Source organism: Mobula birostris, chromosome 5, assembly GCF_030028105.1.
Source record: "Mobula birostris isolate sMobBir1 chromosome 5, sMobBir1.hap1, whole genome shotgun sequence".
NCBI classification, from domain to species: domain Eukaryota; kingdom Metazoa; phylum Chordata; class Chondrichthyes; order Myliobatiformes; family Myliobatidae; genus Mobula; species Mobula birostris.
Window position 1 is genome coordinate 125,897,530 of NC_092374.1, and position 13,987 is coordinate 125,911,516.

General features: G+C 41.7%; 1 protein-coding gene across 4 annotated transcripts in view; it reads right to left on the reverse strand.

Annotated features, from left to right (window-relative positions):
- Nucleotides 1–13,987, reverse strand: part of orc4 (origin recognition complex, subunit 4) — a 130,331-nt gene that overhangs the window by 67,107 nt on the left and 49,237 nt on the right. For all 4 annotated transcript variants that reach the window (XM_072258627.1, XM_072258628.1, XM_072258629.1 and 1 more), the window contains one exon: nt 3,276–3,366. In XM_072258627.1, coding sequence (XP_072114728.1) covers nt 3,276–3,366 — 91 coding nt within the window. The remainder of the gene's footprint in view (nt 1–3,275; nt 3,367–13,987) is intronic.

The following is a 13,987-nucleotide window of genomic DNA, read 5'->3' on the forward strand; positions in this document are numbered from 1 at the left end:
TGTGAGAAAGTAATTCATCCAGATGGTCTAAAAGCTTCTGAAGACAGAAATCCCAGACTTTAAAAAAAATAAATGCTGTGAGTGCTGAAACTCTGAGTACACAAACATAACAACCATTAATAGATTAGCTACAACTCAGACCATGTTTGATATGCTTGGTTAATGCAGACAAGAGGATTCATGGTCACTGCACTTTGTCAGCCATTATTTCTTCAGCAGCTAATGGGGTTAGCATAGAAAGGCATGGAAGAACTTGGTCACAAAGACCCATTTCTGTGCTGTGTGTTTCTATAATAAATTCAGAACTGAACAAAGAACCATACAGCACAGGAACACTATGTGGTGAATTTAACTAAATCTCTATTGCCTGTACATGATATCTCTCCATTCACTGCATATTCATATGTTTAAAGCCATTTAAGTATCTACCTCCTTCACTACCCCATTCCATGAAAATTTTCTTTTGAATCAAGCATTAATCTTTGTACAGTCTTCATGAATGGGTCACTTTTTTTAATAATGACCAATGAAGGTTAAACGTTTGAAATACTGGATTAAAACTTTACTTAGTTAGGGAATTAAAAGTCGACACATTGGTGGTCTGTGCCAAGAACGGATATGTTAAATCAGGCATGACCTGAAACACAATTTTTTATTCCAATAAAATGCAGTTTTAATAAAAGTATACCGTATTTCACCATTCTTCTCCCCATTCCCCCCACCCCAAGGCTAATTCAAGTAACTCATTTCCCCACAATGCTGCCCAGCTCCTTCATGGAAAAGCACTACATTTCTACTATTGAAGGCTATTAAAAACTATGATGGTGCACTTTTTTATGCAATAAGTGACAAGCAAAATATTTCATGCCAACATCAACTTTTACCAATGTTAATCTGGATTCCTCAAGCAAAAGGATTATACAAATTCAAAAGTCTCTTCATTGCTGAAAAACTTAGGAAACAATAATTGTTAACTTCAAATGACTCTTTCATTGCAGATATTAATATTTTAAAGCTTTTTTTATTTTCTGAATGCCTTCCACTTTAAAGATATGCTATTTAAATGGTTAATAATTTCTTAGAGGATCGGCCGTGATCACATCTAATGATAAGACTAGCCACAAAGGGCCAAATCACCTGCTCTTGCTCCTATTTTCTATGTTTCTATCCACAATATTTGCCCTTTCAACCAGGTTTGAAATACATGTCACTAGCAGAATTTAGTGTTGAGGAGAGAATGATAATACAATGTCAGATCCAATTGCTGAGGAATGCCCATTGGTTGTTCAGGGTCCACATGTTTATCTGCTTGGAAACTCAAATGCAGTTGAGTAGTTTCAAAAGTGGATGCAAATACTTGTAATGAAGCCATCATGATGCTTTAAGTAAAATCTACAGACATCAGGTTTTATTAAAAAGTGATCAACACGCTAAATTTCACTAGTGAGTTATCTAATCAGAAATCAGCATAGCACATTATTCCATTGTAGTGACTGCAAAGCATGAATGATTCTAAACCACCTGGTGACAAACATATGCATACTTTTCTGCAGATAACAAAGATTAGTTAGTTTAAAAATTGGACTATAGAAATTAAAGGGACTACCCTCTGATAAACTGCTACAGCTGATGACATGGACATAATGATGTTAAAAGTCCTCATGGATTTGAGAAGGGCAAACATAACTGAGTTCCAATGGGGATGTGGAAGATGGATAAATTTTACATATTGCAGGGCTCTGTCATTTACTGTGCAAGTCTCACCCTGGTTCAACTTCCTAAAATGCATGATCTAGCACTTGATTGAGTTAAGTTTCATCTGCTATTTCTTTTCTAGATCCTGTTATCTTCAACAAGCTTCTTCCCTGTCAACTAAACCACCTTTTTTATTGTCAGTTGCAAACTTAATAATCACACCACTTACATTCTCATCCAAACCGCTAATATACCATACATGACAAACAGCAGCAGACCAACTGATCTCTGCAGTATACCATGGATCACAGGCGTACAATCTGAAAAACAACCCTCCACTACCACTCTCTGTATCTAACTGCCAGGCTCACCCTGGATTCCATACAAGCTTAGCTTCTGAACTGGCCTACAAAGTAAGACCTTGTCAAAGGACTTACTAATGTCCACATAGACAACATCTACCACCTTGTCCACTTCAATACCTTTGGTTGCCTCTCAAAAAACTCAATCAACTTCATGAGACGCAGTTTCCAAACACAATAGCATGCTGTCTATCTTCAATCAGACATTGCCATTCCAAATGTAGAGAATCTCCTGCATTAAATTAATGCACCATAGCTTGTTGGCTAACCAGCCCATATTCCCCTGGTTTGGCCTTTCAGCCCTTCTTAAATAAAGGTACAACATTAGTCACGTTCCAGTCTTCGCTCATGTCTACGGAAGTACAAAAATCTCAACTAGGGCCTCAACAACTTTCCCTTTGCTTCTCTCAACATCATAGGATACACTTGGCCAGTCCCTGGGGATTTACCTGCCTTAATGCAGCTCAAGACCATCATCACCTCCTTTTTTGTAATATTGCAACTTCTCAGTTAACTCATAATGTTCAAGACTCTAACACAATTGTGCCAGAACAGATGAACTGAGCAATTTTGTTCTAATTGCAAACTGATATTGGACCTTTCTTATCATTCAGCAACAGAGCACCAGCCTGCTGCAGCATCCAAATCTGCCTTCTGAACCTGTCTGTGGCTTCAGCAATACCAGTCAGCTCTACAGAAAATAAGGGAGGGAAAGTGCAAGTATTTAATTTTTTTCAGTTCACTGAGTTAATAAATCTATTGAACTGTCATAAATGTTTTCAAGTGTATAACAGCATTTAGATTTTAAAATAATCTTTTAAACAATTTGTTATGAATGACACTTTTAAGAGTTGACTATTTTTGAATGTTTCTAAATGCCAGACATTCACAACATTAAAACTCTGACACCCTTGACAGACTGTAGGCCTGCAGATATGGCTTAGGCAGCTGTGAAAGCATTTCTGTGCACAGAACCTGTTATTTATGGTTGAAAGGTCCTCTTCAATATGGATAACAAAATATTTTACCTTCTACCAGCGGTTAGTAATGGCTCAAAACAGAAAATAAAGAACAAAACTCAGAGCTTTCTTCTATGGATTATCAGACTATCTCCAAATACTTCACCCCCACCTCTCCATCCCAGCCTAAAATAAAGCCTAAAATTTCTCTTCACTGAGAGTCCCACAATGAAGAACAAGTTGCTCAAGAAACTCATACCATAGTTTTTCCTGCTCCTCGGGGACCAACAATTAGGACAGAGTTGCTTTCCCCATGAACAGCTGTTTGTTTCAGAAGATCCATCAAATTTCTGAAAAACAGTGAAGTAGCAAATAGCAAAGTTACATGCATTAACAAAAAAAAAGTGTTTTACAATACATTTGTTTTTCCTAGAATGGAACACTACATGCTCACTCGTTACACTGTATTTTTCTTGTTATCCTGCTTAAATTCAATTCTGTTTTTATTTCTTTGCACATCAGTCACTTGGGATAAACACAAGCCTAGTGGTGGCTGTAAATCCACCATAAAGTACCAAATAAGGACAATCATGGAGGCAGAGATTCAAAATCAGTTCTTTATATCAGCCTTCACCAAAGAAAATACTACTACAGCCTCAGCAACGATGTAGTCCATATTCTGCTGACCCAAACATTGACAAAGAGCAAGCACTATAAAGGCTTGCTGTTTTTAAAGTGGATAGAATACCTAGTCCAGATATCAAGAGAGCAAGGATAGAAACTGGAAAGGTGCTGGTCGTGATACTCAAAACATCTATTGTTTCAGGGACATTGGTTAAGGACTGGAAAATTGACAATGGTACAGCCTTGTTCAGAAGAGGTGCAGAGATAAATCACCAGTGAATCAGTCAGATTTTCCTGAGTGTCACAGAGTTAAACTTGCATGGTCCTTTGGCTTACCATGTCCTGAAATTGACTCTTTGGCCTTTCATGTTCTGATGGAACTTCATGCTCAAAAACACTAATCCCATTGGCCCATATTACAACTATTTTATTTTATGCCTTACCTTATTTTAAGTGCCCTTCTTAATACCTCGAAGTAGTAATTATATCTTACGTTAAGAAAGAGGGCAAGCTGGAACTTTTGAAAAACATCACGAAAGATAAATCCCTGGAACTGGGTGGGATATACTCTGGGTTACCATAGAAACTACAGCACAGAAACAGGCCTTTTGGCCCTTCTTGGCTGTGCCGAACCATTTTCTGCCTAGTCCCACTGACTTGCACACGGACCATATCCCTCCATACACCTCCCATCCATGTATCTGTCCAATTTATTCTTAAATGTTAAAAAAGAACCCGCATTTACCACCTCGTCTGGCAGCTCATTCCACACTCCCACCACTCTCTGTGTGAAGAAGCCCCCCCCAATGTTCCCTTTAAACTTTTCCCCCCTCACCCTTAAGCCATGTCCTCTGGTTTTTTTCTCCCCTTGCCTCAGTGGAAAAAGCCTGCTTGCATTCACTCTATCTATACCCATCATAATTTTATATACCTCTATCAAATCTCCCCTCATTCTTCTACGCTCCAGGGAATAAAGTCCTAACCTATTCAACCTTTCTCTGTAACTGAGTTTCTCAAGTCCCGGCAACATCCTTGTAAACCTTCTCTGCACTCTTTCAAACTTATTTATATCCTTCCTGTAATTTGGTGACCAAAACTGAACACAATACTCCAGATTCAGCCTCACCAATGCCTTATACAACCTCATCATAACATTCCAGCTCTTACGCTCAATACTTTGATTAATAAAGGCCAATGTACCAAAAGCTCTCTTTACGACTCTATCTACCTGTGACGCCACTTTTAGGGAATTTTGTATCTGTATTCCCAAACCCTTCTGTTCCACTGCACTCCTCAGTGCCTTACCATTAACCCTGTATGTTCTACCTTGGTTTGTCCTTCCAACGTGCAATACCTCACGCTTGTCTGTATTAAACTCCATCTGCCATTTTTCAGCCCATTTTTCCAGCTGGTCCAAGTCCCTCTGCAGGCTCTGAAAACCTTCCTCACTGTCTACTACACCTCCAATCTTTGTATCATCAGCAAATTTGCTGATCCAATTTACCACATTATCATCCAGATCATTGATACAGATGACAAATAACAATGGACCCAGCACTGATCCCTGTGGCACACCACCAGTCACAGGCCTCCACTCAGAGAAGCAATTCTCTACTACCACTCTTTGGCTTCTTCCATTGAGCCAATGTCTAATCCAATTTACCACCTCTCCATGTACACCTAGCAACTGAATTTTCCTAACTAACCTCCCATGCGGGACCTTGTCAAAGGCCTTACTGAAGTCCATGTAGACAATATCCACTGCCTTCCCTTATCCACTTTCCTGGTAACCTCCTCGAAGAACTCCAATAGATTGGTCAAACATGACCTACCGCGCACAAAGCCATGTTGACTCTCCCTAATAAGTCCCTGTCTATCCAATGCTTGTAGATTCTATCTCTTAGTACTCCCTCCAATAACTTACCTACAGCCGACATTAAACTTACCAGCCTATAATTTCCCGGATTACTTTTCAATCCTTTTTTAAACAACGGAACAACATGAGCCGCTCTCCAATCCTCCGGCACCTCACCTGTAGACAGCAACATTTTAAATATTTCTGCCAGGGCCCCTGCAATTTCAACACTAGTCTCCTTCAAGGTCCGAGGGAACACCCTGTCAGGTCCCGGGGATTTATCCACTTTAATTTTCCTCAAGACAGTAAGGACCTCCTCCTTTTCGATCTGTACAGTTTCCATGATCTCACTACTTGTTTCCCTTAATTCCATAGACTTCATGCCAGTTTCCTTAGCAAATACAGACACAAAAAACCTATTTAAGATCTCCCCCATTTCCTTTGGTTCCGCACATAGCCAACCACTCTGATCTTCAAGAGGACCAATTTTATCCCTTACAATCCTTTTGCTCTTAATATACCTGTAAAAGCTCTTTGGATTATCCTTCACTTTGACTGCCAAGGCAACCTCATGTCTTCTTTTAGCCCTCCTGATTTCTTTCTTAAGTATTTTCTTGCACTTCTTATACTCCTCAAGCACCTTATTTACTCCCTGCTTCTTATACATGTCATACAACTCCCTCTTCTTCTTTATCAGAGTTGCAATATCCCTTGAGATCCAAGGTTCCTAATTCCTATTCACTTTGCCTTTAATCCTGACAGGAACATACAAATTCTGCACTCTCAAAATTTCTCCTTTGAAGGCTTCCCACCTACCGATCACATCCTTGCCAGAGAACAACCTGTCCCAACCCACGCTTTTTAGATCCTTTCTCATTTCTTCAAATTTGGCCTTCTTCCAGTTAAGAACCTCAACCCTAGGACCAGATCTATCCTTGTCCATGATCAAGTTGGGTTACTACAGGAAATAGTGGGAAGAGATCATTGTGCCTTTGGCGATGATCTTTGCATCCTCTCTTGTAGTACTCGAAGATTGGAGGGGACCAAACATTATTCCTTTGTTTAAGAAAGGTAATAGGGATATTTCTGGGAATTAAAGACCAGTGAGTCTTATGTCAGTGATGGTTAAACTACTGGAGAGGATCCTGCCATATAGAGACAGGACTTACAAGCATTTGGGGAAGCTTAATCTGACTAGGAATAGTTGGCATAACTATGTGAGGGGCAGGTCATGTCTCATGAACCTGACTGAATTCTTTGAGGAAATCTGTGTTGGCAGCAACATCTCTAGCTCCAACACATTGAGCACTGGCAAACCTCCAGGGATTCTTTGAGAAAGTGACAAAACAGATTGATGAAGGTACAGTTGTATATGTGTTGTCCACTACCTTAATGACTACCACACAGTAGCACTGACCTCAACAAAAATGAAGTGCTTTGAGTTGCTGGCTATGTTTTGCATTAAATTGCATCTTTCTGTTACATTGGACCCTTTCTAATTCACATTGCTCAAATTGGTCCACCGATGATGCCATAGCTTCTGCAGTCCACTTCGTCTTGTCCCATCTGGAAAAAGGTGCCTCATATGCCAACATGCTGTTTACCAACTTCAGTTCGGCATTTAGTCTGATCATTGCTCAGAAGCTGGTGGGTAAATTGTCCTCATTGGGTCTCAACACCTCTCTCTGTAACTGAACCTTGGACTTCTTGACAGAAAGGCCGAAGTCTGTGTTGGCAGCAACATCTCTAGCTCCAACACACTGAACACTGGCAAACCTCCAGGGATACATGCTCAGCCCGCTGCTGAATATGGCCATATTGTTAGGGCCAGTTCAAATGAAATCATCAAATTCAATGATGACACAACAGTGGTTGGCCTCATCAACAATGATAATGAGATTGGTTGAGAGAGGAGGCAGAGCAGCTGGTAGAATGATGCGAGCACAGCAACTTGAGTCTCAACATGAACAAGACTAAAGGCATGACTGTGGACTTTAGGAAGGTGCAAGCTGATCACTCTTCAATGCACATAAACTGCTCCTCCATGGAGAGAATTCAGAGCATCGTGTTTCTGCGAGTGCACTGAATGGATGATCTCACTTAGTCTCTCAACACCACCTCTTCGGCCAAGAAAGCACAGCAGTGTCTCCAGGTCGCGAGGCTCCCCCGCTCCCATTCTAACCAACTTTTATAAGAGCAGCATTGTGATGACCAGTTGCTTCACTGGCTGGCATGGAAATTGCAAGGCATCTTACCATAAGACCCTATAAAGGATTACAAGGACTAATGAAAGGATCATTAGGGTCTCTTTTCCACCCATCCATCCAACAATCTCTTTGAGCCCCTACCATCAGGCAAGAGGTACTGTAGCATGAGGACAAGGACTACTGAACCCCTCTGTCACCACCCAGGTCTCAACACTCATTAAGTTCTAGTAGTGTATACTATTAACTTTTCGACTTGTGTCATAAATGCACCTTATTATTTGTTAATTTATTTGTGGTAATATTACCTTGTGTTGAGTTTAAGTGATGTGTACTGTGTTGTGCACCTTGGTCTGGAGGAACACCATTTCGTTTGGCGGAATGACAGTAAACTTGAACTTGAATTTGATATGGATGCATATCAATTTTAGTAAGACACTTGACAAGGTTCTACATGGAAGACTCATTTAGAAAGTCAGGAGGCATAGGATCCAGGGAAACGGCTGCAAAGATTCAGAAATGGTTTGCCCTCAGAAATCAGAATGTGGGAGTAGATTGAGAGAATTCTGCCTGGAGGTCAGTGACTAGTGGTGTTTCACATGAATCTGTTCTGTGACTCCTGCTTTTACTGGTTTTTATAAATTACTTGGATGAAGAAGCAGAAAAGTGGCTTACTATGTCTGCAGATGATACAAATGTTGCTGTTGTGAATAGTGTAAGTTGTCATTGGTTACAAAGAGGGCAATGGTAGGATGCAGAGGGGGCAGGGAAGTGGCAGATGAAGTTCAATCCAGAAAAGTAGAGGCAGAGTACAAGATTAATGGCAGGATTCTTAGCAGGGTGGAGGAACAGAGGGATCTTGGGGTCCATCTCTATAGATCCCTCAAAGCTGACATGCAAGTTGATAGGACGGTTAAGAAGACATGCAGGTTTCCCCCGCCATCCGAAGGTAGAGCGTTCCTATGAAACAGTTCATAAGCCGAAATGTCGTAAAGTGAAGAAGCAATTACCATTTATTTATATGGGAAATTTTGTGAGCGTTCGCAGACCCAAAAATAACCTACCAAGTCATGCCAAATAACACATAAAACCTAAAATAACAGTAACATATAGTAAAAGCGGGAATGATATGATAAATACACAGCCTGTATAAAGTAGAAATACTTTTCCACAATTATTGCCAGCACTGTCCTCCAAAGCGAAAATCTCACGCAAGTGCTCTCAGCAGAAATTCTCACTCAAGCGCTGTTGGTAAAAACACTCTCTCCAGTAACCTTTAAGCTATGAAGCTGCCAAATCATACCAAATAACACGTAAAAATACACAGCCAATATAAAGTAGAAATAATGTATGTACAGTGTAGTATCACTTACGGGAATCGAGACGACAGCTTGCCAAGCACACTGATGATGGTGTGTTAGGCTGAGTCGTTGCAGATTGGGGTGGTGCAGTGGCCCCCACCCTCCGGGCCACCGACCGATACCGATTCGCGGAGCATGCAAGGGTGCAATGGTAGCCGGGACGCATCCAGCACATCTTTAAGAAAAAAGCCGAAATAAACATACTAATTAATTAGGTGCTGCCCGACACGTAATCGTCAGCCCAGATCGGTGCCGATTACCCATTGCCTCGCCTCTGATCTGGGCCGACAATTATGTGTTGGGCGACACCTAATTAATTAGCATGTTTATTTTGGCTTTTTTCTTAAAGATGTGCTGTGTGCCTCCCGGCTACCGCTGCATTCTCTGTAAATCAGTATCACTCCGCGGCCTGGGTGTTGGGGTGGTGGGACACTGGGGTGTCATCTCATCGTCTGTGTCGATTGGAGCAGGCAGCTCATCTTCTCCTATGACTGCCCGCCTCGATGTCGAAGGTCGAGGTTCGTCGTCTGCTGTGACTGATGTGGAAGGCCTGCTTGACTGCTGAGCCTCACGCATTTTTCTATCATACAGTTCTTTGTAAGCACTCAAACCATCTTGCAAATACTATATGCCCTAAACCTATGTACCCTTTCAAAATTAGTCGTACTTTATCATTGCAGCGAAAATCTCATGCAGTTGCTTCATGTTCATTTCGCTACTGCATTCAGTTTCGATTGTTATCTTTTCCTCTTCCAATTCCATCAGCTCTTCATCTATCAGTTCTTGGTCATGGGATGCCAAAACCTCTTCAACATCATCTTCGTCAGCTTCCACAAGCCAAACTCACTTAGTCCTTACTTCGTTCACCACGATCGGAACGCTTAATTATGTCTAGTTTTACGCTAAGTGTAACACCCTTACAAGCTCTTTCAGGCTTTTCCGATACCTCAGAACTCATCTTGCAAACGGCTGCTCACAGGCACATGTTTAAGCAATGCTGGCGAGAATACCGTTCCGAATCCGGGGAAGAACGGCTGCTCAGGGCGCGCTGCCTTTTATCACGTGCTGATTTTTTACCTAACAGTGAAAACACCTTCTGTTAGCAAAAATAGGGTACTAATGTAGGTCTTTCGTAACAGTGAGGTTTCGTAAAGCGAACGTTCGAAAAGCGGGGGACACCTGTATAGTGTGTTTGTTTTTATTAGTTGGAGGGATTGACTTGAAGAGCTGCAAGGTAATGTTGATGTGGCAGCTCAAGTCACCTCATTATAGAAAGGATATGGAAGATTTAGAGAGGGTGCAGGGGTGATTTACCAGGAACAGCTTCTTCCCCTCTGCCCTATATATAGCAATTACACCTAAGATGCAGGACCCAGGAAACTGAAAGAGGAGAGGGTTTAAGGAGCCAGTGTAGAGTACGGTTGTGGCCAGCCCCACCCCCCCCCCCACTCCCAACAACAGGTATATCACTTTGGATGCTGTTGGGGGGGGGGGGGGATAACCTAACAGAGGAAAGTCACAGTGTTTGTGTCCCTGGCACTAAGTCTGCCTCTGGGACACAGAAGGGAAGGTGGAAGAAGAGGCACACTGTGGTGATCTCAGGGTTGCTGTCCTTGTCACATGCTAGTGAGGACAAACTAGGAAGATTATACAGTTTAATACATGTCTAAGGAGTTGGTGTAAGAGGGAGGGCATAAGATTTTTGGATCATTGGGCTCTCTTCCAGGGCAGGTAGGACCTGTACAGAAGGGATCTGTACCAAACTGGAAGGGGACTCATATCCTAGTGGGAAGGTTTGTTAATGCTGTACATTGGGGTTTAAACTAGATGGGAACAAGAATGCCAGTACATTTAGTGGACAGGTTGTTGAGACAGATGTTGGTAAGACCTCAAACAAAGTCAGGAAACAAAAGATTGAGCATTGTACGAATAGTGTCGAGAGTTGCGTATGTATCATTGCAAGAAATATCGTAGGAAAGGCAGATGAGATCAGAGCATGGATTAACATCTGCAATTATGATGTTGTAGCCGTTAGTGAGACTTTTGGTTGCTGGAGGGCCAGGACTAGCAGCTCAAAATTCTGGGGTTCAGTTGTTTTAGATGTGACAGAGTGGGAGGGATTAGAGGAGGAGGGGTCGAGTTATTATATTAGTCAGGGAAAATATCTCAGCAGTGCGCCAACAGGACAGACTGGAGAACTTGACTAGTGGGGTGTAACGAGTGGATCTGAGGAGTAAGAAAGGTACATTAATGGGGTTATTACTGACCACCCAACAGTCCTAGGAATTTAGATGAACAAATTTGTAAAGATATCGCAGACTGTTGCAAGAAGTATAAAGCTATCATAGTAGGTGATTTTAACTTTCCACATATTGACTGGAATCCCATACTGTAAAAGGACGAGATGGGACAGAGTTTGTCTATTGTGCTCTTGAAAGTTTCCTTCATCAGAACACAGAAGTCCTAATGAGAGAGCACGCGATCCTGGATCTGTTGTTAGGGAATGAGACAGAGTAGGTGACAGAAGTTTGTGTAGGAGAACACGTTGCATCCAGTGACCACAATGCCATTAGTTTCAAAATAAATAGGTCTGGTCCGCAGGTTGAAATTTCAAATTGGAGAAAGGCCAATTTTGATGGTATCACAAATAACTTGGCAAGTGTGGAATGGGACAGGCTTTTTTATGGAAACGGTGTTCTTGGAATGTGGGAGGCCTTCATAGAGGAAATTTCATGAGTACAAAGCTTGTACATCCCTGTCAGAATAAAAGGTAAAGATAACAAGTGTGGGGAACCCTGGTTTTCAAGAGATATTGAGGCCCTGATTAAGGGAAAAAAGGTGGTGCATAGCAGGTATAGGCCAGTAGGAACAAATGAAGTACAGAGTACAAGAAATGCAAGAAAGCACAAAGAAATCAGGGAGGCCAAAGGAAGGCATGAAGTTGCTCTAACAGACAAGGTGAAGAAAAATCTTAGGGTATTCTACAGATGTATTAAGTGCAAAAGAACTGCAAGGGACAAAATTGGTCCTCTGGAAGATCAGAATGGTAAATCTAAGCATGCAGCCAAAAGAGATGGGGGATATCTTAAATGGATTTTTTGTATCTGTATTTATTCAGGAGACAGACACAGAGTCTATAGAAGGGAGGCAAAGTAGAAGCGAGGTCATATACCCTATACAGATTATAGAGCAGGAGGTGATTGCTGTCCTGAGGCAAATTAGGATAGATAAATCCCCAGGGCCTCACAAGGTGTTCCCTTGGACCCTGTGGAAAGAAATTACAAGGGTCCCAGCAGAGATGGATAAATCATCCTGAGTGACAGACAACATACCAGAGGATTGGAGGATAGCTAATGTTGTTCCGCTGTTTAAGAAAGGCTCTAAAAATAAACCAGGAAGTTACAGGACGGGGAGCCTGACATCAGTAGTGAGAAAGTTAATGAAAGGTATTCTTTGAGTATTTGGATGGACAGGGGCACATTAGGGATTATTAGTATGGCTTTATGCATGATAGGTCATGTCTAACCAATCTAATAAGTTTTTCAAGGAAGTTACCAGGAAAGTTGATGAAGGCAAGGCAGTAGATGTCGTCTACATGGAATTCAGCAAGGCATTTGACAAGGACCCGATGGGAGGTTGGTCAGGAAGTTTCATTCATTTGGCATTCAAGATGAGGTAGTAAATTGGATTAGACATTGGCTTTGTGGGAGAAGCCAGAGAATGGTAGTAGATGGTTGCCTCTCTGACTGGAGACCTGTGGGGTGCCACAGGGATCGGTGCCGGGTCCATTGTTGTTTGCCACCTACATCAACAATCTGGATGATAATGTGGTTAACTGGATCAGCAAACTTGCAGATGACACCAAGATTGAGGATATAGTAGGCAGCGATTGAGACCATCAGAGATTGCAGTGGGACCTGGGCCAGATGGAAAAAATGAGATGAGAAATGGCATATGGAATTTAATGCAGACATGTGCGAGGTGTTGCACCAACCAGAATAGGTCTTGGATAGTGAACAGTAGGGCCCCGAGGAATGCCGTGGAACAAAAGGGATCTGGGAATACAGGTCCATAATTCATTGAAAGTGGTGTCACAGATAAATGGGGTTATAAAGAAAGCTTTTGGCATATTGGCCTTCATATTCAAAGTACTGAGTATAGGAGATGTTATGCTGAAGTTGGATGTTGCTGTTGGTGAGGCCTAATTTGGAGTATCGTGTACAGTTTTGGTCACCTACCTACAAAAAAGAGAAAATTTACAATTATGTTGCTGGGATAAAGGACCTGAGTTACAAGGAAAGACCAAATAGGTTAGGAATTTAATCCTTGGAGTGGAACATGAAAGACTGAAAGATTTGATGGCGGTATACAAAATTATGAGGGGTTTAGATAGGGTAAACGCAAGCAGGTTTTTTGGGTGGGACAACAACTAAAGGTCATCGGTAAAGGGTGAAAGCTGAAAAATTTAAGGGGACTATGAGGGGTAACTTCTTCAGAGGGTCATGAGAGTGTGGAACGAGCTGCCAGTGCAAGTGGAGCATGCGAGCTCAATTTCAATGTTTAAGAGAAATTTGGATAGGTATGTTAATGGCAGGGCTATGGAGAACTATGGTCCAGGTGCAGGTCGATGGGACTAGGCAGTTTAAATGGCATGGAGTGGATGGGCCAAATGGTCTGTTTCTGTGCTGTACTATTCTATGACTTTATTGGGAGTCACCTGGACAAGTATGAAATGATTCAAGAAAGACTGGATTTGTTGAAGGCAGGTCAGGTCTAACAAACATTACTATGTTTTTTGGATGAACTAATGGAGAAATTACAGAAAGATGATTGGTGTGCTTTATATGGATGTCTTTAAGGTGTTTGATCAGGTGTCACACAACTGATTTAACATCAAAAATGAAGGCTATGGAATAAAAACTGCTGC